The sequence below is a fragment of the Planococcus citri genome, chromosome 1 (genome assembly GCF_950023065.1).
Source record: "Planococcus citri chromosome 1, ihPlaCitr1.1, whole genome shotgun sequence".
Lineage (NCBI taxonomy): Eukaryota > Metazoa > Arthropoda > Insecta > Hemiptera > Pseudococcidae > Planococcus > Planococcus citri.
Window position 1 is genome coordinate 23987274 of NC_088677.1, and position 23400 is coordinate 24010673.

The 23400-nt window shown below is 33.9% G+C and overlaps 2 protein-coding genes and 1 long non-coding RNA gene across 3 annotated transcripts; all 3 read right to left on the bottom strand.

The window, feature by feature from the left end:
• Positions 1 to 7982: 7982 nt before the first annotated feature.
• On the bottom strand, positions 7983 to 9987 carry LOC135849980 (speckle-type POZ protein-like). The gene is made up of 2 exons (XM_065370657.1): positions 9804 to 9987; positions 7983 to 9585 (listed from the first exon to the last, which is right to left on the bottom strand). The coding sequence occupies exon 2, from the start codon at positions 9550 to 9552 to the stop codon at positions 8542 to 8544; it is 1011 nt and encodes a 336-aa protein (XP_065226729.1). The 5' UTR covers positions 9553 to 9585; positions 9804 to 9987; the 3' UTR covers positions 7983 to 8541.
• A 3827-nt stretch (positions 9988 to 13814) lies between these two features.
• On the bottom strand, positions 13815 to 17669 carry LOC135849981 (uncharacterized). Its single transcript, XR_010559632.1, has 2 exons — positions 15488 to 17669; positions 13815 to 15263 (listed from the first exon to the last, which is right to left on the bottom strand). It is a non-coding gene; the product is annotated as an uncharacterized LOC135849981 (long non-coding RNA).
• Positions 17670 to 20518: 2849 nt separating this feature from the next.
• On the bottom strand, positions 20519 to 23400 carry LOC135849982 (protein roadkill-like). Its single transcript, XM_065370659.1, has 2 exons — positions 23220 to 23400; positions 20519 to 23023 (listed from the first exon to the last, which is right to left on the bottom strand). The coding sequence occupies exon 2, from the start codon at positions 23002 to 23004 to the stop codon at positions 21886 to 21888; it is 1119 nt and encodes a 372-aa protein (XP_065226731.1). The 5' UTR covers positions 23005 to 23023; positions 23220 to 23400; the 3' UTR covers positions 20519 to 21885.

The following is a 23400-nucleotide window of genomic DNA, read 5'->3' on the forward strand; positions in this document are numbered from 1 at the left end:
GTTAGGGTTCCCCACAAGGGAACCTTTTGAGCTGTCCTCCTCTGGTTTGAATTGAACCAAGATTTTTGGAAAGAGGATGGCCTGAAACTGAAACCCTCATAATCAAAATTTCAATCCGCTGCTCAAATTAATTTTTCGATTTTATTCAAATTTTGAAAATTCAAAACTTATCATTTTTGGTGACCCATGGTTTACAAAAAAAATGCACTCTTGTTAAGTTAAGTAAAAATGATGAAAATTCATCGAATATTTTCACCATTTTTAGCCATTCTGGAGTCTCCAACGCAACTTTGATTTCTCCAATTTTTCAGAATTTCTCCAGAAGTCGTAGAAATTAATTTAAGAAGCTATAAATCGAGTCGTGGCTTATACTCGACCTGTTTACAGGACTTATCCTTGTTCAAACCGATTTCCAAGCGGACACCTCGAGTGAGTTTTTTGACCAGAAGTTTGCGTAAGGAAAAAAATTCAAATAATCGAAACATTCCTGTTTGTTGGGAAAGTTTAGAAATTTGCACGAATTATTGTATCTTGTTCGAAACCAACTCCCTCCCTCCTCTAAATCCATATTTCGCCATTTCGAGCCATTCTGGTCCTTCCAGCGCAATTTTCGATTTATTCAGAATTCTATAACTTCTCCAGAAGGAATGGGAATCGATTTAAGCATCTAAAAATCGAGTTGGTGCTTATCTTCGATCTACGAGTATTCAAAGGATTTCATCCACTATTGAGCCGTTTTCCTGGCGGACACCTCTCAAGAGTGAGTTTTTTTGATCAACATACCTATTTTTGATGATGAGTTAGTAGCTAGGTACCTTATGAAAAATGTTGATCAAAAAAGAAAAAACTCACGTGATGTGTCCGCCTGGAAATTGGGTCGAGGAGCCACAATTATGCTGTGAATGGTGGTAGGATGTTCACCAAATTGTGTCAATAATGTCAACTCAACGTTCGGAAAATGCGAGAAAAATTTATTTAATGCAGTCGATGGACGCATTTTTAAAATTTAAAAAAAAGTTAAGTAACAAAAACATGATTTTTTTTTTTGAAAAATCGGTTCCACCATCATTTTTCTTTGTAATTTTTTCTTTCGAAAGTATAAAATACGAGAATGAACCCAACAATTAAAAAAAAAGAAAGAAAAAAAGGGAAAATTTCATAAGTCTAGTCCGAGTTTAACGTTACTTATTTTTTTCATCTGTTTTCTTTAAAATTTAAAATGTTTCCAGGACTTAATTTTTTAATTATCTTGCTCTATTGTAAATTTTTAAGTTATAGTGGGCGATTTTTCTTCAATTTTGGAAAAACATTTCTATTTAATAAAATCACCTTTTAAAAATTTACTGTAATAAAAATCTATACAAGATGAAATGTTGGATAAATTAAGTTGGCACAAAATTTTGAGAAAAAAATGCTAAAAAGTGAATTATGTCATGTCAGACATTCAAAAACGCTGACCCGCATGACGTGACTTTGGAAAACTTGGAGTCAATCTCAAAATATTGTTGATTTTCTATTATTATGTAGGGATTGTACGCAAATTTTTCTTTAAAAAAGTAACTTTGGTAACCAAAAAAGCGTGAAAAAGGAACCAAAGAAGTAACTAGAAAATTTTTAACGTAAAAAAAATAGGTGACAAAAAATTGTAATATGAGTACATACAAAACATTATATTTTGTCAGACTGTGGAATTCTAAACATTGAGTTAACTTGAGGGAAAACCCTACCTATCCATGATTTAAAACTTTCTTTGGAGAGCAAACCTAACAGTCTTTTTTTTTCTTTGAAAACAAAAAATTAAAATTAAATGCAAAAATTACAAAAAAAAAAAAAAAACATTCAACATTAATCATTTTTAATTCTGAATAATAGGTACACCCACTTACATTGAAAAAACGTTCAAGTAAACATGGCTTAAGCCCGTACTAATAAATTGAATTACGAATAAAATGATTACGCAACTAAAGACAAACAATGCGTTTTTTACTCTATTTTTTTCAATGGATATCAATACTTGAGTAGATAGATATGTATGTAATAATATGTGCATCTGCATATGAAAGCACTAGATACGATAATATAAAAATTAAAAAACTGGTAAAAAAAATGATACTAGCCTAATTCTACATGATATTAGTCTTCATTTGTCAAGAAGAACAGCAAGCACATCCTTCGTCAAATCACGATATGAGGTTAAAACTTCCCAAATTTCAGTGTCTTTGAGATCTGCGGAACGCGAATGCGATTTTATAAATTGAAGCGCTTCTGCTTTGAGGCAATGCGCGTTATGAGTATTAGTCTATATTCTATGAGCCAAAAAGTGACCAAAAAAAATTTTCGGTCTGGGGACTGAAAAGTTTTATATTTTATGGGTATTCACGACCACCCTCGTTCCAAAAATGCAATGTTCCCAACCCTAAGTATGTGGCTCACCCCTTGGGGGGCTCCCGAAAGTCGCCAGTAAATACTTTTCGGGGACTATGGGAACATTATATTTTTGAAAAGAGCATATACCACTGATTAAAAAAATAAAATGTTCCCACCCCTCCGACCATGGGATGAGGTACCACCCCCCTAGAGGGGGTGTGAAAATCCGTCTTGTGGTATGTATTTTCATAATTTTTGAGTTGAATATGTATTATCGTATTGTTATAGTTGAAAAACAATCAATACCCCTTTCTCCCCCACCCTTGAAGAGGGTCCACCCCCCCCTGAAAATTTGAAATGCGTATATTTCCTGATGTAATCCACTTATCTGAGTGAAAATTTTTTTGTTAGGTAGCAATTAATGCCTAGAATTTGAGAAGCAATTTTTCCACTCACCCTCACCTCGCACTCACGTCTCAGCTCTTTACTCAATTAATTTTGAACACACAACTTTGCCTGTAATTCAGTTATTTTCACGCGGTTTTCACTGTTAACCTTCAAGTTGAACTTGGAATACAAAAAAAACCACTCACCTCATCCTTTGTACTCCTGTTTAATCCTCTCCCCTCTATCACTTAAAAATTGGGTACCCATTTTACTCAAATAATTGGGAACACACAACTTTAGTTGTAATTCAGTTATTTTCACGCGGTTTTCTCTGTTAACCTTCAAGTTGAACTTGTAATACAAAAAAAACCACTCACCTCATCCTTTGTACTCCTGTTTAATCCTCTCCCCTCTATCACTTCAAAATTACGTACCCATTTTTGTTGGTATTTTCAATGGTTTTAACTTTTTTCTATACTGAAATTTTTCATAGTAAGATACTCTTGTAGTTATGAAATAATGATCACTAATATCACTTTACTTGGTCTACACAGTTTGACCACAAAGCTTCCTCCTGCTTCCCTCCTTCCCTCTTCATAAAATTGATATAAATTTTCAAAAAAACGAGTTTTGTTTTTTCTCGCAACATTATTAGCAGTATGTCTATGTATGAAGCAAGTGAAATATATGAGAAGGTAGGAAGGTACCTAACTGCCTACATCTCAGCTATATTATAGTACTTCAATAATGTTGGAAATACGCTTTTAAGAGGGTCGATTACCTACGAATTATTTGCCATATCTAAGATATGGCAAATAATTCGTAGGTAATCGACCCTCTTAAAAGCGTATTTCCAACATTATTGAAGTACTATAATATAGCTGAGATGTAGGCAGTTAGGTACCTTCCTACCTTCTCATATATTTCACTTGCTTCATACATAGACATACTGCTAATAATGTTGCGAGAAAAAACAAAACTCGTTTTTTTGAAAATTTATATCAATTTTATGAAGAGGGAAGGAGGGAAGCAGGAGGAAGCTTTGGGGTCAAACTGTGTAGACCAAGTAAAGTGATATTAGTGATCATTATTTCATAACTACAAGAGTATCTTACTATGAAAAATTTCAGTATAGAAAAAAGTTAAAACCATTGAAAATACCAACAAAAATGGGTACGTAATTTTGAAGTGATAGAGGGGAGAGGATTAAACAGGAGTACAAAGGATGAGGTGAGTGGTTTTTTTTGTATTACAAGTTCAACTTGAAGGTTAACAGAGAAAACCGCGTGAAAATAACTGAATTACAACTAAAGTTGTGTGTTCCCAATTATTTGAGTAAAATGGGTACCCAATTTTTAAGTGATAGAGGGGAGAGGATTAAACAGGAGTACAAAGGATGAGGTGAGTGGTTTTTTTTGTATTCCAAGTTCAACTTGAAGGTTAACAGTGAAAACCGCGTGAAAATAACTGAATTACAGGCAAAGTTGTGTGTTCAAAATTAATTGAGTAAAGAGCTGAGACGTGAGTGCGAGGTGAGGGTGAGTGGAAAAATTGCTTCTCAAATTCTAGGCATTAATTGCTACCTAACAAAAAAATTTTCACTCAGATAAGTGGATTACATCAGGAAATATACGCATTTCAAATTTTCAGGGGGGGGTGGACCCTCTTCAAGGGTGGGGGAGAAAGGGGTATTGATTGTTTTTCAACTATAACAATACGATAATACATATTCAACTCAAAAATTATGAAAATACATACCACAAGACGGATTTTCACACCCCCTCTAGGGGGGTGGTACCTCATCCCATGGTCGGAGGGGTGGGAACATTTTATTTTTTTAATCAGTGGTATATGCTCTTTTCAAAAATATAATGTTCCCATAGTCCCCGAAAAGTATTTACTGGCGACTTTCGGGAGCCCCCCAAGGGGTGAGCCACATACTTAGGGTTGGGAACATTGCATTTTTGGAACGAGGGTGGTCGTGAATACCCATAAAATATAAAACTTTTCAGTCCCCAAGAGGTTTAAAAAAAAGTCGATTTCTAGAGCACTTTTTAGGGTATAGAATATAGACTATATGAGCCAGTATTAAAATATTGATCACATTATCTTTCGACAACTGCTTAAATAACGTATATTCGCAAATTTCCATCAATTCTTCCAATTCATACTTATCTGCTGCGGGTAGCAATTCGTAAGCCAATTTTTCCAATTTTTTGGTCTTTCCGGTATAAATAAAAAGTAACATTTCTTCAATAACTTCTGGACTAAAGTCCGAAATCTCGACAACATTTGTTGTGTTCTCTATCATGTGGTTATCTTCTCGGAACATTACTTCAAAAACGGGACTTCGAGCAGCTAGAATACCTTTATAAACAGGGTATTCTATACCTTTTACCACAACGATTGCGTTGCTGAATTGAGAATTAATAAGTAAATTTTCCAAGTCGTCAGAGAGCCTGTAAAAAGGACTTTCATGTATTTTTTTTTCAATCGTTCTGTAGGTGACTTTGCAAACAATTTTCAGTTCATTACTTAGAAGTATCTCATTAGGTTCATGACGCTCCCAAATCTTAGAGGTATGATCAGCAAAATCCGAAAATCGTACACAGGACAATTCATGTGTATTACCGGTAACCTTATTCTGGATTTCAAAATTTTTTTCCTTCTGAACGTTACGATACCCACCAGTTCTCATAACAGACAATTCCGCGTCCCCCGATATGGCGTTATATTGTTTCGAAAACCCCATTATCATGATAAAGTTTCAAAAGAATCGAAATGGATTGAGGCGCCCTCAACTGGCCTGAAAATTCTAAATGCCATTTTAAATCGTCATCTACAGATGAAAATTCAGGAGATGATGTATTAATTCCGAATCCGAATAAACGATCAGTATCAGTATTCCACGATAAATTGCAGGTTTTCAAACTATAATTCCTGTTGCGACGGTTCTCGATTTTAGAAGAGCTAATATTTGCGTTGCGATTTGATATACCACTAGTACTTGTGAGTTGTGATCTGGTGGAAGAATTCTTGTTCAACATGTTGATAATAAAATTCTCGAGCTAAAAACAGAACCGCAAAGAACGTAAATTAGTATATTTAGGCTAATCAACTGATTGCTAACGATTACCTAGGTTTAAGTACACCTATCTTCTATATATGAAATTTGGAATTCATTTCTTAAGTCTATCGCATCAATGACAATGAGACGAGATAGCATTCAAATACATAAAAGTAGGTACATTTATAAATTGCATCTAAGCCTATTTACCTTTGAACAAGAATAATCAGTTATAATCGCGTAGATTTGGTTTGCTTTGAACTACCGAATTAGAAACTTGTAACAAAATTTTGTCGTTTTCAGAAAAATATTATTGCACATCAAAAAACTTCAAGATACACTAGATTATCAACTGTGAAGTATGAAATACGTGCGAAAAATTTATAATTCGGAAGATATTTACCTACATATTTTTCTGATTACGTCACGTGTCCGGTGCCATAGACTTGAGAAAATTTTTATGGATAGCCGACGAAAATTGCCTTCTCAGTGTAGTATAACTTGCTCCTACATGGACTGTCACACTTCAGTTCTCAATTCTCACATCAATACATATTATAAATTAGATGCAATCGAATAAGATTTTCACACAAAATCTCCAAACGTTGGTGTATTCTTACCTACTGCTTTTTCAACACTTTCAGCATACCTATGTAAACCTCGAATTAAATTTACTCAATATGTAAATCGAGAGCATTAATTTTTTATTGCTGTTTATAAATGAAAATTTCATGCTCTTTCCAATGATGTATCAACGAAATCTTTAGCTTTAATATTCAAGGAGAGTTGATATGGTAGTGCAAGTACCTAGTGGCTTATTTCACCAAAACGATAAAAAGAAATAAATATTGAAATTTGGATGTCTGATTTCCTCGCGATATTCTTCTCATATTTTAGCAAGATTCGTTTTCATGTAACGACAACGAGGTTTTCCATAATTATTTATTTTTCATCAATTGATCGTTGAACTGACTGGTGAGCATAAATTTCCTGCTTCTAGGTTCCTTTATTGAATTGATCTCCTTTCATAAAAACAAACTTCACCGCATTAGAAAAATAACGAATAAATTTTTACTTTTCATTTCATGTTTTTACTTAAATTTTTTACACCAAGTTTCAAGAATAATTTTTTATTCATTTTTTATAAAATTACTATCACTTGTTGTCTAAATTTTGAATTAATCGTAGGAAAAATTGAAAACGTTACGATACGATTTCGTAAGAAAAAATTATTTTCGTAAACTTGAACTCAAATAGTCATGGTGAAGTTCGATCCCTGCTTTTTACTGAATTTCGTTTTAAATGTAGCACTTGTTAGTATTTTTGCCTAATTAAGACTGATCCATAATTATTACGGGCCAAATGAATTTCAAATACAGAACTTTCATTTTCATCGAGTGTTTAATATCACCAGAAATCTATCAAACTGATATTAATTGACCCCTCCAAAATCTTAAGATTTCAAATTTCAATCGTAATCGTATTACAAATAAACAAAAGTTTCTACACGTCAAACAGCAGCATTGATCTTATAAAATTGAAAATGTTTCCAGGACTTGATTTTTTTAAATTATCTTGTTCTATAGTGAAATTTTAAGCATTGAACTAATGATGGACGATTTTTTTTTTACATTTTGGAAACAAATTTTCTATTCAAAAAATCACCTATTGAAAATTTACTACAAAATATTGGATAAATTAAGTTGGTAGGCACAAAATTTCGCGGGAAAAATGCTAAAAAGTGAATTATGTCAGACATTTAAAAACGCTGACCCACAGGGCATGACTTTTGAAAACTTGAGGTCAAAATATTGTTGGTTTTCTGTTATTATGTGAGGATTGTGCCCAAATTTTTCTTTAAAAAAGTTACTTTAATTACCAGAGAAGCTGGAAAAAGTAACCAAAAAAGTAGGTAACTAAAAAATTTTTAATGTAAAAAAAAAAATGGGTGACATACAAAACATAAGATTTTGTCACACTTTGGAATTCTAAACATTGAGTTAACTTGAGGGGAAAAACCTACCTATCCAAGTCCCAAGATTTAAAACTTTCTTTGGAGTTTGGAGAGAAAACCTGACAGTCTTTTTTTTTCATTGAAAACAAAAAATTGAAATTAAATGCAAAAAATTTCAAAAAAAAACAGAACAAAACAAAGAAACAGTCAACATCAATCATTTTTAAAATTCTAAATAATAGGTACCTTATGTAACCAACATGACAATTGACGATACGAAAAGTAGAAATTGTCATTAAACAAAATCATTTATAAAGAAAACATGAAAAGTACATGAACAAATAGACATTTTATAAATTGCGCGAATTCGCGTACATAAATAATTATAAGAAAAAATTAAAGAACATTTACGTACAATGAATTGGAAAGGAATGAGAAACGCGAGCAATTTTAGCGAGTACATAAACAAAAATCAAAAAACCGAGCGCGGCCAAATATTATTGAAAACGTTCACGAACGCCTCGAAGAATTGGAAAATTTATCGGATAAATTTGGAATCACAATTTTGGCCGTTGCATATGCCCCCTGGCTGATTCAAATTTCTCAAAGCAAGCTTGGAGAAAATTGAATTGGTCATTACAAAGAATGCGTTTTTTACTCTCTTTTTTCAACGCAAAAGTATCAATACTTGAGTATGTAATATGTACATATGAAAGCACCAGTTACGGTAATATAAAAATTAAAAAAACATGATATGTATCAGTCTTCATTTGTCAAGAAGAACAGCAACCAAATCCTCCATCAAATCACGATGAGAAGTTAAAACTTCCCAAATTTTAGTGTTCTTGAGATCAGCGTAACGCGAATGCAATTTTACAAATTCAAGCGCTTCTGTTTTGAGCCAATCCGCATTATACTCATGAGCCAGTATTAAAATCTTGATCACATTATCTTTGGAAAACTGCTGAAATAACGTTTCTTCGCACATTTCCATCAGTTCTTTCAATTGATACATATCTGCTGCGGGTAGCAATTCGTAAGCCAATGTGTCCAAATTATTCACCTTTCCGCTATAAATGAAACGTAAGAGCTCTTCGAAAACTTCAGGACGAATTTTCGACTTGGATAAGTCGACGACATTTGTTGTGTTCTCTATCATGTCGTTATTTTCTCGAAACATTGCTCTAAAATAGGCACTACGAGCAGCTAAAATACCTTTATAAACAGGATATTCTTTATCTTGTACCTTAATGATTACGTCGCTGAATTGTTTATCAGCGAGTAAATTTTCAAAGTCTTCGCAGACGCTGAATGCGGGATTTTTACATATTTTCCCCGTCGTTACGTAGGTGACATTGCAGATAATTGTCAGTGGATCCAGAAGCTCCTTCCAGTAAACGTAGTCATGAGTGAAACCCGGAAATTCTATTCTAGGCGATGTATTACCCGCGGTATTTTGGATTTCAAATTTTTTTTCCTTCGTTATAATGCAACAATTATTACGTACCGTCATGAGAAACAATTTCACTTTCCCTGATATACCCTTATACTTGGTGAAAAAACCATTTTCATGATCAATATGCAAAGTAACCGAAGTGAAATCCTGCAAGAGACCAACATCCAGACCCGGCTTCGTGAATTCTAAATGCCATTTCAAATCGTCATCAACAGATGAAAATACAGGTGATGAAAATGTGCTGGGCGTCGATACAACTTCTGGACTATCAATATTCCACGAGAATGCGATGGTTTTTAAAATACGATTCCTTTTCGACATGTCGAAATTAAATTCTAGAGCTAAAAAACAGAGCTGCAAAAAAAAAAAAAATGTACTCGTAAATTAGTACATGGGCTAATCCACTGTTTGTTAACGCCTACCAACTGGGACATTATAATTTGTAAATGTAACTAGCCTCTCTTCCATATTTGAAATTTGGGATTAATTTTAAAAGTCTATCGCATCAATGAGAGGAGACAGCATTCATATAAAAGTACATACATTTATAAATGACATTTAGGCCTATTTACCTTCGAACAAGAAAAATGAGTAATAATCGCGCAGATTTGGTTTGCTTTGAACTATCGAATCACAAACTGTTAACAAAATTCATTCGTTTTGAGAAACCCATTATTGCGCATCAAAAAACCTCAATTCATGTTAGAATAACGTTAGGAAAATTGATAATTTGGAATTTTTATTTTTATGATAACATGCCACCTGTCTGGTGCCATAGACTTGAGAATATGTTCATGGATAACGGACGAAAATTGCATTCTTTAGAGTAGGTAGTACATATTATAACCTGCTACTGGAAAATTCCATTCCATGTCAATTCGACCAAAAAAAATAAAAATACGATTTTGAAAGTCTTGTCTTTTGATTTCGCTCAATTTTTTTTTACAATATCTACCCAGACCCACCGAGAAATCCGCATTCAGTTTGGTCCCAGCACCCTCGGGAGGGAGGGGGGCGCGGGCTTCCATTATTTTCACATTGTCTCGAGGTACTCAACTTCAGCAGCGCATTCCTGATTCCTCCAAAGCTAAGTATGATACTTCGATCCAAATTCCAAACTGATTTCACAGTTTGAATTGAAAGGGCATTGCATTTTAAACTTTTTAAGCATTTTTAAATTTTCACAAGTTGAAAGTTGAGCTTTCAAATTGAAAATTCAAATTTTAAAATGGGGCTGTAAGTGGGAGCTATCATTTAAAATTCTGAAAAAATTTCCATAGATGTATCTTTTGATGCTTTTTCGAAATATTCAATTTTCGAGATAAGATCTTTTAATGGTGGGGGAGCACCACCTCCCCCTAATTTGGGCAAAACTTTCGAAAAGATATCTGGGGCATGCACGGAGAAAAATTTATGTAGTATAATATAAAGTGCTATAGTTGTAGCAAATCACCTTCATTTGTGGCATCCAGAGATGCTAAGTTACCGGTAATTTATAATTGGGTAACTTACCGGTAACTTACCGGTAAGTTACCGGTAATTTAAGTAACTTATAAATTTTCACTGAAATGGTTCTAAACATCAGATTTGAGATGAAGGTTACCTTGAAATTATCCATAACATCCAACAACTGACAGAAATGGGTAGGGACTTGTGTAGATGTCCCATTTTTGCGCCTTTGGGCTTGGGCAATATGAAAATTGCTGCCCCTTGCTTTCAATTACCAAAAAATTCCTAATCAGAGTGCACCAGCATTTTCTATTACAAATACAAAAAGAGAACTGAGAAGAGAACTGCATTAACCAGTTACGAGAATGAAATTAACTATTAAGGCAAAAAAAAATTATGTTTTCTCAATCTCAAGTATCTCAACACCTATCATTTCTCAAGTTCAAGTTCGAACTACAGAGCATTCAAATCAAACAAAAAAATGAACACTTTTGAAGATTTGTAATGGGTACCTATCTAGGTATTGAAGTAGTCAAGTAATACAGTGTGCTTTGTATTTGTATCAAGAGGTTCAACAAAATTAAATTTACAGCTTTATTTTACCTCACAATTCAATTCATTTTTTTTCGATTTTACAATTTATTATTTATAGGTCATCTCACAAGAAGTAGGTATGTATGTACCTACTCTCTAAATTTGAAACAGTCAAATTTCACTGTTAAGAAGGCAAAATCCAAAATGTCATCACTGAAATAAACAGTGAAAATGAAAAAGTACTGCAAAAGTCAGTTATTTAAAATTTTTTACTGCTGACCAAGCTGATCACAGTAGTTTTTGACTGATCAACACAGTACCTACCTACCTAAATAAATAATAATTCATTTTTGACTGATCAGTTCAGTAAATAATTCACTTTTGAATTTTGATTCGACTGATCAGATCAGAAAATTATTTACTGAAAAATGAAAATCCAGTAAAACTATAGTTTTTAAGAAGCCAGAATGTTGTCTTACCCTACTGTTAAGTGCTATACAGTAAAATTCGACTCTTTTAAATGTAGAGAGTACAAATTGTAAATTGTTGTATCTAGACAGCTACAGCAGTACGTGCAAACATCAAAAATTACCCATGTCAACATTTCTGTTGAAAATTTATAAATTACCACGGTAACTTATGGTAATTTATGTCATGGTAACTTACCGGTAACTTACCGGTAAGTTCTCGGGTAAGTTACCGCGGTAAGTTTCCATGCATCACTGGTGGCATCATAGTTAAAAGAACTATACTTGTAGTTCCTGAAGTACTTAAACTTGTACTTAGTACTTCCAAATCATTTACAGTATTTTTACTATAATTATATCATTTTTTACTACAAGTATAGTACTTTCAATCGCTACACTCATAGTAAGTTTGACTATAGTGTCACAAATGAAGGTAAATTGCTATAGACTGTGGTGCTTTGTACTACTTATTTTTCTCAGTGTGGGATATATCGAATTGTATGTTTTCGGTCACGCTGACGGCTGAACACGAATATGACGTCAGATTTTTGATTGGGCCCATCCACTGTCCTCAACCCTGTTAAAAAATGGTTTCATTCGTGTGACACATGAAATAGTATGTTTTTGATATCGCTGAACACGAATGTAACCTTAGTTTTTCAAATTGACCTCACCCATGGCTCCCAAAACTTCCCACAATGGGTAAAAGTAAAAAAAAAATGTTGGGACTGTGGATGCGGTCCAATCGAAAATCTGACGTTATATTCGTGTTCAGCGTCACCAAAAACATACTATTTCATGTGTCGCATGAACAAAACACTATTTTGAGCTTTTACCCCATTTGGGGAGGTGCTGGGGGCCGTGGATGGGTCCAATCAAAAATCTGACGTCATATTCGTGTTCAGCGTCACCGAAAACATACAATTCGATATATCACATGCCCCAGATATTTTTTCGAAAGTTTTCCCCAAATTTAGGGGAGGAGGTGCTCCTTCTCCATTAAAAGATCCCATCTCGAAAATTATATATTTCGAAAAAGCATCAAAAGGTACATCTATGGAATTTCTTTCAGAATTTTAAATGGCAGCTCCCACTTATAGCGCCATTTTAAAATTCGAACTTTCAAATTGAAAGTTCAACTTTTAACTTTTGAAAAATTCAAATTTTTTAAAAAGTTCATAATGAAATTCCCCTTCGAACTGTGAAATCAGTTTTGATCAAAGTATTATAGCTTTGGAGAAATGCGCTGCTGAAGTTGAGTACCTTCAGACTATGTGAAAATAATGGAAGCCTCCTCACCCGCCCCCTGCGGGCTAGGACCAAACTGATTGCGGATTTTTCTTACTTATTGAGTGGGTTGATATTGTAAAAAAATTTGAACGAAATCGAAGGACATTACTCAAAAAAACATTGGTTGAGTTGAGGTGGAATGACCCTACAAGTATTGCACTTTGCAGTTCAAAAAAAATGCACTTTTATTGAGTAAAATAATAATGATGATTTTTGATTTCTCCAATATTTTAAAATTACTCCAGAAGTCGCGAAAATCAATTTGAGCAACGTTTTTTTTCAATTTTGGAAACAAATTTTCTATTGAAAAAATCTTTCTTTGAAAATTTACTAAGTATAAAATATACCTACTACATACAAGTTATATGTATTGGATAAATCAAGTTGGTGGGTACTAGGTAGGTACAAAATTTCGAAAAAAAAGAAGCTAAAAATTAAAAATGCTGACTCACATAACGCTCAACTTCTAAAAACAATTGAAGGGAAAATATTGGTATGCCAGAATTTAAACAGTGTGAGGCTGAATTTCGAAAATGTATGATAAACTTATTGACTTTCTGACATGATGTTAGACCATTAAAAACTTGAGAGAAAAATATGCCTGATGACTTTGAAAAAAAATATCAACGAGACTCTCATCAAACATTCAAAAATGGCTCTGATATCTTATCAGACTTTTTTTTAAATTTGGAATTCTAAACATTGAGTTAACTTGAGGGAAAAAACCTACCTATTCATGATTCAAAACTTTCTTTAGAAAGGAAACCTGACAGACAATTTTTCATTGGAAACAAAAAATTGAAATTAAATTCTGAAATCACACAAAAAAAACAACACAAAAACTGCCAACATCAAACATTTTTAATTCTAAATAATACCCTCTTACATTAAAGAAACATACAAATAAAAATGGTTTAAGCTCGTAGGTTACTAAGGTATAAAATTTACAAATAAACTTACTGTAGCTAAGTAAATAAAAGACAAATAATGAGTTTTTTTAAAAAAATTTTCCCAGCGATATCAATATTTGAGTAGGTACCTATGTAATATTAAAGCACTACCGTAATATAAAAATTGAAAAAATGATGAAAAAAATTATACCCACGTAAGGGTTAATCGAAAAAAGAATGGGACACGTTAGATGCGTGTAATCACATCAGATTCATTCGATATTAGTTATAAGAGTCTTTATTCGTCAAGAAGAACAGCAATCAAATCTTCCATCAAGTCATTATATGAAGTTAAAACTTTCCAAATTTTAGTTTTCTTGAGATCTGCGTAACGCGAATTCGATTTTACAAATTTAAGCGCTTCTGTTTTCAGCCAACTCGCATTGTGCTCATGAGCCAGTATTAAAATTTTGATCACATTATCTTTAGACAACTGCTTAAATACCTAACTCATCTTCACACATGTCCATCAATTTTTCCAGCTGATACTTATTTGCTGCGCGTAGCAATTCGTAAACCAATTTTTCCAATGTTTCAACCTTTCCGGTATAAATGAACAGTAACATCTGTTCAATAACTTCTGGAGTAAAGTCCGAAATCGTGACAACATTTGTTGTGTTCTCTATCATGCCGTTGTTTTCTCGGAACATCGCTTTAAAAACGGGACTACGAGTAGCTAAAATACCTTTATAAACAGGGTATTCTTTACCTTTTACCTTTATGATTACGTCGCTGAATTCTTTATCGGTAAATAGATTTTTCAAGTCGTCAGAGAGGTCAGAAGTAGGATTTTCATATATTTCTATTTTAGTCATTTCGTAGGAGACTTTACAAGCAATTCTCAGTGGATTACTTTGACTTATCCCATAACTATCCCAAATACTGGAATGATCAACAATTTCCGGAAAACGTATACAGGGCAATACCTGTGTATTACCGGTATACTGGATTTCAAATTTTTGTTTGCTCTTCTTAACGTGACCATTACCAATACCTCTTATAACAGTCAATTCCGCGTCCCCTGATATAGCGTTATATTCGTTGAAAAAACCATTTTCATGGTCAAGTTTCAAAAGCCTCGAAATACGCCCATTAGGCGAATCCAAATCGCTTGAAAATTCCAAATACCATTTTAAATCGTCATCTGCAGATGAAAATATGGGAGATGAAATTTTTCCGGATGGCCATCCCAATCTCGATAAATTATCAATATTCCACGATAAATAGCAGGTGCGACGGTTCTCGATTTTGGAAGAGCTATTTGCGTTACCAACACCATCATTTGTGCGTTGTGATCTGGTGGAAGAATTCCTGTTCGACATGTTGAAATCAAATTCTTGAGCTAAAAACAGAATCGCAAAAAATGTAAATTAGTAGAGGCTAATCGACTGATTACTAACGATTACCTCATACCTACCAACTGGATCATTACATGTAATTTGTAATTATAACCAGCCTATCTTCTATACTTAGTTGAAAGGGATTCGTCTTATCACATCACATCAATGAGACGGGATATGATATAGCATTCAAATAAATAAGTGAAATCTATAAAGGTCTACTTACCTTCGATCAAGAATAATGAGTAATGATCGCGCAGATTTGGTATGCTTTGAACTATCGAATCAGAAACTTGTAACAAAATTCATTCGTTTTGAAAACCCATTATTGCGCATCAAAAAACCTCAAGATATGTTAGAATAACGTTCGGAAAATTGATAATTTAGTATTTTTATTTTTATGATAACATGCACGTGTCTGGTGCCATAGACTTGAGAAAATGTTCATGGATAACGGACGAAAATTGCATTCTCAGTGTAGTATAACCGGCTCCTGAAAAATTCCATGTCAATCCGTCATCCGACCATTTCGATTTCGAGATTTCGACATTTTCGACCAAAAAAGCATAATTCCAAATGCTCTTGTAGTTCGGCACCACCACTGAACGAACGCTAAAATGAATCATATACGAGTCAGTTATCAGTTCAGTTCAGTTAAAGTTCTAGATTAGGGAAGTATACGCATACGCCATTTTGGTTCGACACAACGGATGTAAACAACATTAGAACGTATGTACGCATACAATCTTACGTGTAAAAAATGCAATTTTTTCGATTGTTCGCGGGTTCGGGTGAATTTTTAAGTAGTTTCCAGCTAAAGACAATGAAATTTCCTATCGATTGATGTTAAATTTTTGTTATTTCGCGCAAAATTGACGATTTTCTGAATACTTATATTATCCGATTTTTTCATACTATATGTGTCAACTTTAAACTAAAAATACTCGAAATCTTCAGTGAACACACAGGTATTTTAATATAGCAAAATGTTCGTAATTTCTTCGTCTTTAAAATGAGTGTTTATCGAAAGCTCTACATGCAACCGTTCAAAAGTTGTAGAAGTTTAAAGTTGCGAAAACAATGCAAAAACCAACCGCGGATGGTAAGTATTGAACTTTGAATTAGAATTACTCAAAATTTTCAACGAACACATAGGTATATTAATACAGCAAAACGTTCGTTATTTTATCCTTTTTAAAATGGGTCTTTACCGAAAGCTCTACCTTCTACCGTTCAAAAATTCTTGAAGATCAAAGTTGCGGAAAATGTTCTACAATCAACACTAAGTGACTGATAACAGTGATAACACAATTTGAACACTTTCCGCAACTTTGATCTTCAAGAATTTTTGAACGGTAGAAGGTAGAGCTTTCGGTAAAGATCCATTTTAAAAAGGATAAAATAACGAACGTTTTGCTGTATTAATATACCTATGTGTTCGTTGAAAATTTTGAGTAATTCTAGTTCAAAGTTCAATACTTACCATAGTTACCATCCGCGGTTGGTTTTTGCATTGTTTTCGCAACTTTAAACTTCTACAACTTTTGAACGGTTGCATGTAGAGCTTTCGATAAACACTCATTTTAAAGACGAAGAAATTACGAACATTTTGCTATATTAAAATACCTGTGTGTTCACTGAAGATTTCGAGTATTTTTAGTTTAAAGTTGACACATATAGTATGAAAAAATCGGATAATATAAGTATTCAGAAAATCGTCAATTTTGCGCGAAATAACAAAAATTTAACATCAATCGATAGGAAATTTCATTGTCTTTAGCTGGAAACTACTTAAAAATTCACCCGAACCCGCGAACAATCGAAAAAATTGCATTTTTTACACGTAAGATTGTATGCGTACATACGTTCTAATGTTGTTTACATCCGTTGTGTCGAACCAAAATGGCGTATGCGTATACTTCCCTAATCTAGAACTTTAAGTTCAGTCAGTGAAATTAAACAAACAACATTCAACTTCGAATTTCAATTTCGAAATGATGATTTATATAAAATTGGTGGAAATATTACTACCGGTTACTTTACTACCAAAGTCCAAAGTACCGATGATTTTTCACTTGGAGTTCTGCGGAATGTAGCTTTTAAAACTCAACTTGTATTGTATGATCTTTTGAAAATACGCCATGCTAAATGAGGGGTGTTATATTTTAGTGTAAAATGATATCTACATTTGACACTCTACACGACGCAACGACTGAAGTGAAGTTTGAACTCTACCTAATAAAAATTGAATGGTAAGTAATGCTGGGATTTTGGAATTTATTGCATCATGTAGCGCGTGAAATGTAGCTAAAACACCTATATGAATACTTGGAACTTGTCAGTTTGCAGAAGAGCTTTTTAGTATATTTAATATATGCCCAAAGAGGAGAGCAAACTTTGAACTTGAATAAAACTTGAGGGGTAAAAAAAGCTAAGAGCTAAGCTAGGATTCTGCATATAAATCAATGAAATCATTGTAGACAATTTTATTTTTACACTATTAAAATACTTATGTGCCCACTCAATGTTTTCTTCAATCTTCAATTTTATTTTAAACGAAAATACAATTTTTCGTAAACTTATTATACCGATGTTGTAATGTATGTTTGTTCTGATAAGGGCGGGACGGCGCGCATGAGAGAAGAAACAGGCAATGTGCTGAAATAGAAAATGAACGAGATTGCTCGTTATATTACACTGGTGGTGCCGAACTAGGAACTACAAGAGCATTTGGAATTATGCACCAAAAAAAAATGAAATTATTGAAAATACGATTTTGGAAGTCTTGTCTAGTTGTCTTTCGATTTCGCTCAATTTTTTTTTACAATATCTACCCAGGTCCACCGAGAAATCCGCATTCAGTTTGGTCCCAGCACCCATGGGGGGGGGGCTATCATTATTTTCACATTGTCTCGAGGTACTCAACTTCAGCAGCGCATTCCTCCAAAGCTATGATACTTCGATCAAAACTAATTTCACAGTTCGAAAAGGCATCGCATTTTAAACTTTTTAAGCATTTTAAAATTTTCAAAAGTTGGAAATATTGAACCTTCAAATTGAAAGTTCAAATTTTAAAATGAGGCTGTAAGTGGGAGCTGCCATTTAAAATTCTGAAAAAATTTTCATAGATTTACCTTTTGATGCTTTTTCGAAATATATGATTTTCGAGATGGGATCTTTTAATGGAGAAGGAGCACCTCCTCCCCCAAATTTGGGCAAAACTTTCGAAAAAATATCTGGGGCATGTGATATATCGAATTGTATGTTTTTGATGACGCAGAACTCGAATATGACGTCAGATTTTTGATCGGACCTTATCCACGGCCCCCAGCACCTCCCCAAATGGGCTAAAAGTTCAAAAAAGTGTTTTGTTCGTGCGACACATGAAATCGTATGTTTTTGGTGACGCTGAACACGAATATGACGTCAGATTTTTGATTGGGCCCATCCCCTGCCCCCAGTGCCTTCCTAAGGACCAAGGAGGGGGGAGGTAACCCTGATAAAAAATGGTTTCATTCGTGTGACACATGAAATAGTATGTTTTCGATATCGCTGAACACGAATATAGCCTTAGTTTTTCAAATCGATTGACCTCATCCATGGCTCCCAAAACTTCCCCCAACGGCCGGGTAAAAGTCAAAAAAAAAAAATTGTTGGGATCGTGGATGGGGCCCAATCGAAAACCTGACGTCATATTCGTGTTCAGCGTCACCAAAAACATACGATTTCATGTGTCGCACGAACAAAACACTTTTTTTAACTTTTAGTCCATTTGGGGAGGTGCTGGGGGCCGTGGATGGGGTCCAATCAAAAATCTAACCTCATATTCGTGTTCAACGTCACCGAAAACATACAATTCGATATATCACATGCCCCAGATATTTTTTCGAATGTTTTGCCCAAAGGGGGAGGACGTGCTCTTTCTCCATTGAAAGATCCCATCTCGAAAATCAGATATTTCGAAAAAGCATCAAAAGTTACATCTATGGAAATTTTTTCAGAATTTTAAATGGCAGGCTCCCACTTACAGTGCCAGGTTGAAATTTGAACTTTCAAGTTGAAAGTTCAACTTTCAACTTTTGAAAATTTCAAATTTCTTAATAAGTTCAGAATAAAATTCCTTTTCGAACTGTGAAATCAGTTTTGATCAAAGTATCATAGCTTTGGAGGAATGCGCTGCGGCAGTTGAGTACCTCCAGACAATGTGAAAATAATGGAAGCCGCCTCACCCGCCCCTTGAGGGGGCAAGGACAAAACCGATTGCGGGCTTTTCTTACTTATTGAGTGGGTGGATATTGTAAAAAAATTTGAACGAAATCGAAGGACATGACTCAAAAACGTTGACTGAGTTGAGGTGACCCGGGTTTTCACCAAGTTGTTTGGTTTTCTGTTGTTTTTGGAGTCCCATATGTAAAATTTCAGAATTGTATCAATGGCAGTATCGTTTTTTTTGTTGGTGCTGTGACACAAAAAACACGTTTTTGAGTGTTTTTGGGGTTTTTGAAGATGGCCTACATGGAGAAAAAATTTGAAAAAAATGCCAATTATAGTAGGTACTCATATGCAGATATATTTTTGAAAGAATAAAAATTTTGTGTACTTGAATTAGGTTCAAAGATATGACGGTTACAAATTTTTCGACACCCTCCCCCCGGAATGGGGGGGGGGTTAAAAAATTTTTGAAAAAATTCACGTTGTTATAGACTCATGTCTCCTCCATATATTTTTTACTCCAGATGTGGTTCGAACCATTTTTTAAAAAGGGAAGTTAAAAACAAAAATGCCGAATAAAAAATGCATTTGAATTTTTTTATTGATTGTATTGTTTTTAGAATTTGTCGAGTTGATTTTTCCATTCTAGGAAATGTTTGAAAATTGTTGTAGCAGAATTGCAATCTGACCGAGCGAAACGAGGGTGAAAGCTGTGAAACATTGATAATTCAAAACGTAAAACATTATTTTTTATGCAAAAAGTTGATTTTCATAGCTTCAAAATTTACAAATTTTAAAAGTTTTCAGAAAATTTTATAGGTATTTATCATAGACAGTTGAAAATATGAATAAACGCCCGAGCGAAGTGAGGGCAAAAGCTTTCGAAAATTCACAATTCCTGAGTAGTAAAACAGCATTATTTTCAATTTGAGGAGTCATAGGTATTTTTCTACTTTTTAACTTCGGTCAGAGAAAAGAAAAGAAAAGAAAAATTATCTAGCCCGAGCGAAGCGAGGGCGAAAGCTTTGGAAAAATTGATACAATATGAGACGTAAAAGAACACCATTCCTAATTTTTATTAAATGACAGAATTATTAGAAAATTCGGAAAAAAGAAGGACCTTCGGGCAAAAAGAAGGACTTTTGAAGGACTTTTTGAAAAAGAAGGACCAATAGGCAAAAAGAAGGACTTTTACTGACCTGGAAGGACCGGAAGGACCGTTAGACACCCTGATTTTTTATTCAAAACTCGTTGAAGTATGATTCCCCCCCCCCCGAAAAAAAATCGTTTTTTCGCCAATCTGGGCAATGGGGTGGGAGGATTTTTTTTTGGCTCGAACCCTTCTTTAAAGATACCCAACAATAATTCCATCACAATTTCAAAAATACGAGGACAGGGGCATTTCAACTATTTCACCCGGGAATACCCTTTCCAAAATAATATTATTACGAATTTGATCGGAAAAAGTGGAACTGACTCTGAAATGAAGAATGCTGGCCAAAAAATAATTCACTTGTGGTGTCCGCCTGGAAATCGACTCAAACACAGAGAAGTCCTGTAAACAGGTCGAGGATAAACCACAACTCGATTTTTATTTGTTTTTCCCCCTCAAAATTGAACATTTGCCACGACCCAATGTTCTAATTATTTTGTGTCTATTTAAATTTTGTAAATAATAATGAACAATTTTTTTCAATTTTGGCAAGAAATTTCCTTTTGAAAAAATCTTCTATTGAAAATTTACCAAGGCCTTTTTTTGTATTTCCTTCCGGTAGGGGAGAGGAAGGGAGGTACGCTGAATTGAAGTTGCAAGTCCCTAATTTTCGTACACCTCCCCCCCCCCCTTGGACACTGTGTTTTGAGAAACTTTTTTTTGCTCTTCAAGTACAATGTTCCACAATTCAAAAATTTCAATGTGACAACCTTGGCAAATTTTGTGTTTGAATAATTTTAACATGAAAAAAATTCTAATTTAAAAAAAAAGTTACCAAATTTTTAATTTTTTTTTCAAATTCTTTCATTTTTTTTAGTTTTTATGGTAATTTTTCGATATTTTTGCATTTTCTTGGGGAGGGGCAGTCCCCTATCGCTCCCCCACAAAAAAAGCCCTGTAGGTAAATAAAATACCTTCTTCAGAAATTAATAGATATGAATAAACAAAAAACAAAAAAAAGTCAACATCAATTATTTTAAATTCTAAATAATGGTCTAAGCTTACATTAAAGAAACATTCAATAAAAATGGTTCAAGTAGATACGTAATACTTAAAATAAAATTACAAATGCGAGGGTAAAAAAGTAGCACTTTCGACTCGACGTTTACAAAAATAAAAATTGTTTGAAAAATTACATTTAAATTGTTCAAAAATACCTATTATTCATTAGGCCTAATTCATCTCGATATTATAAGTCTTTATTTGTCAAGAAGAACAGCAAGCACATCCTTGGTCAAATCACGATACGAGGTTAAAACTTCCCAAATTTCACTCTGCTTCAGATCTTCGGAACGCGAATACGATTTTACAAATTGAAGCGCTTCTGTTTTGAGCCAATTCGCATTATGAGTATGAGCCAGTATTAATATATTGATCACGTTATCTTTCGACAACTGCTCAATTAACATTTCTTCGCAAATTTCCATCAATTCTTCCAATTGATATTTATTTGCCGCGGGTAGCAATTCGTAAACTGATTTTTCTAATTTTTTAACCTTTCCGGTATAAATAAAAAGTAACATTTCTTCGATAATTTCTGGAGACAAGTCGGAAATGTTGACAACGTTTGTTGTGTTCTCTAGCATGCCGTTATCTTCTCGGAACATCCTTTCGAAAACTGGACTACGAGCAGCTAAGATACCTTTATAAACAGGGTATTCTTTATCTTTTACCTTTATGATCGCGTCGCCGAATTGTTTATTAGTGAGTAAATTTTCCAAGTCGTTGGAAAGGCTGGAAGTAGGATTTTCACGTAATTTTTTTTTGCTCGTTACGTAGGTGATTTTGCAAATAATTATAAATGATTGACTACCGATCGAAGGCTGCCCAAGGTAAGGGTACTCTCTGGGATCCGAAAAACCTATACGAGGCAGCACCGGTTTACAAGTATCGTCAGTATTCAGGATGACAAATTTGTGGTTCTTCTTTTGAACGTTACTACCATCAGATCTCTTGATAGACAACGTCACGACCCCTTTTACAGCGTTATATTTTTTGAAAAAAACATTTTCATTCTCAAGATGCAAAGTAATCGAAATGAACTCGCCCTCATACGTCTGCTTTGTAAATTCTAAACGCCACTTTAAATCGTCGCCGGCAGATGGAAATATAGAAGATTGAAGTTTTCGGCGCGTCCATTTCGAATCCGAAATATCAATATTCCACGAGTAATCGCAGCTATTCACTCTAAGATTATTATTCTTGTTGGGATGGTTCTCGGTTCTAGAAGAGCTATCTGCGTTGCGATCTGATTTTGATATATCACTGGCACTTGTGAGTTGTGATCTGGTGGAACTGGAAGAACTCCTGTTTGACATGTCGAATGAAATTCTTGAGCTGAAAACCGAACCGAGAAAAATGTAAATTAGTATAGGTACTAGGCTATATAATCGTACCTAATTAATATGTACATATAACTAGCCAATTTTCCATACTTGAAATTTTGATTCATTTTAAAAGTCTGTCATATCAATGAGATGGGATAGCATTCAAATAAAGATAGAAACATTATACATTACATTTATCTACTTACCTTTGAACAAGAATAATGAGTATAATCACGTATCAATGAACCTCAAGACATGATGGATTGATTGTCAACTGTGAAGTATGAAAATAACGCTTGGAAAATTAATATTAATAATTAGATATACCTGAAGTATACGTGTTTACATTTACATTGTTTTGTTTACCGACGTATCTTTCTGATTACA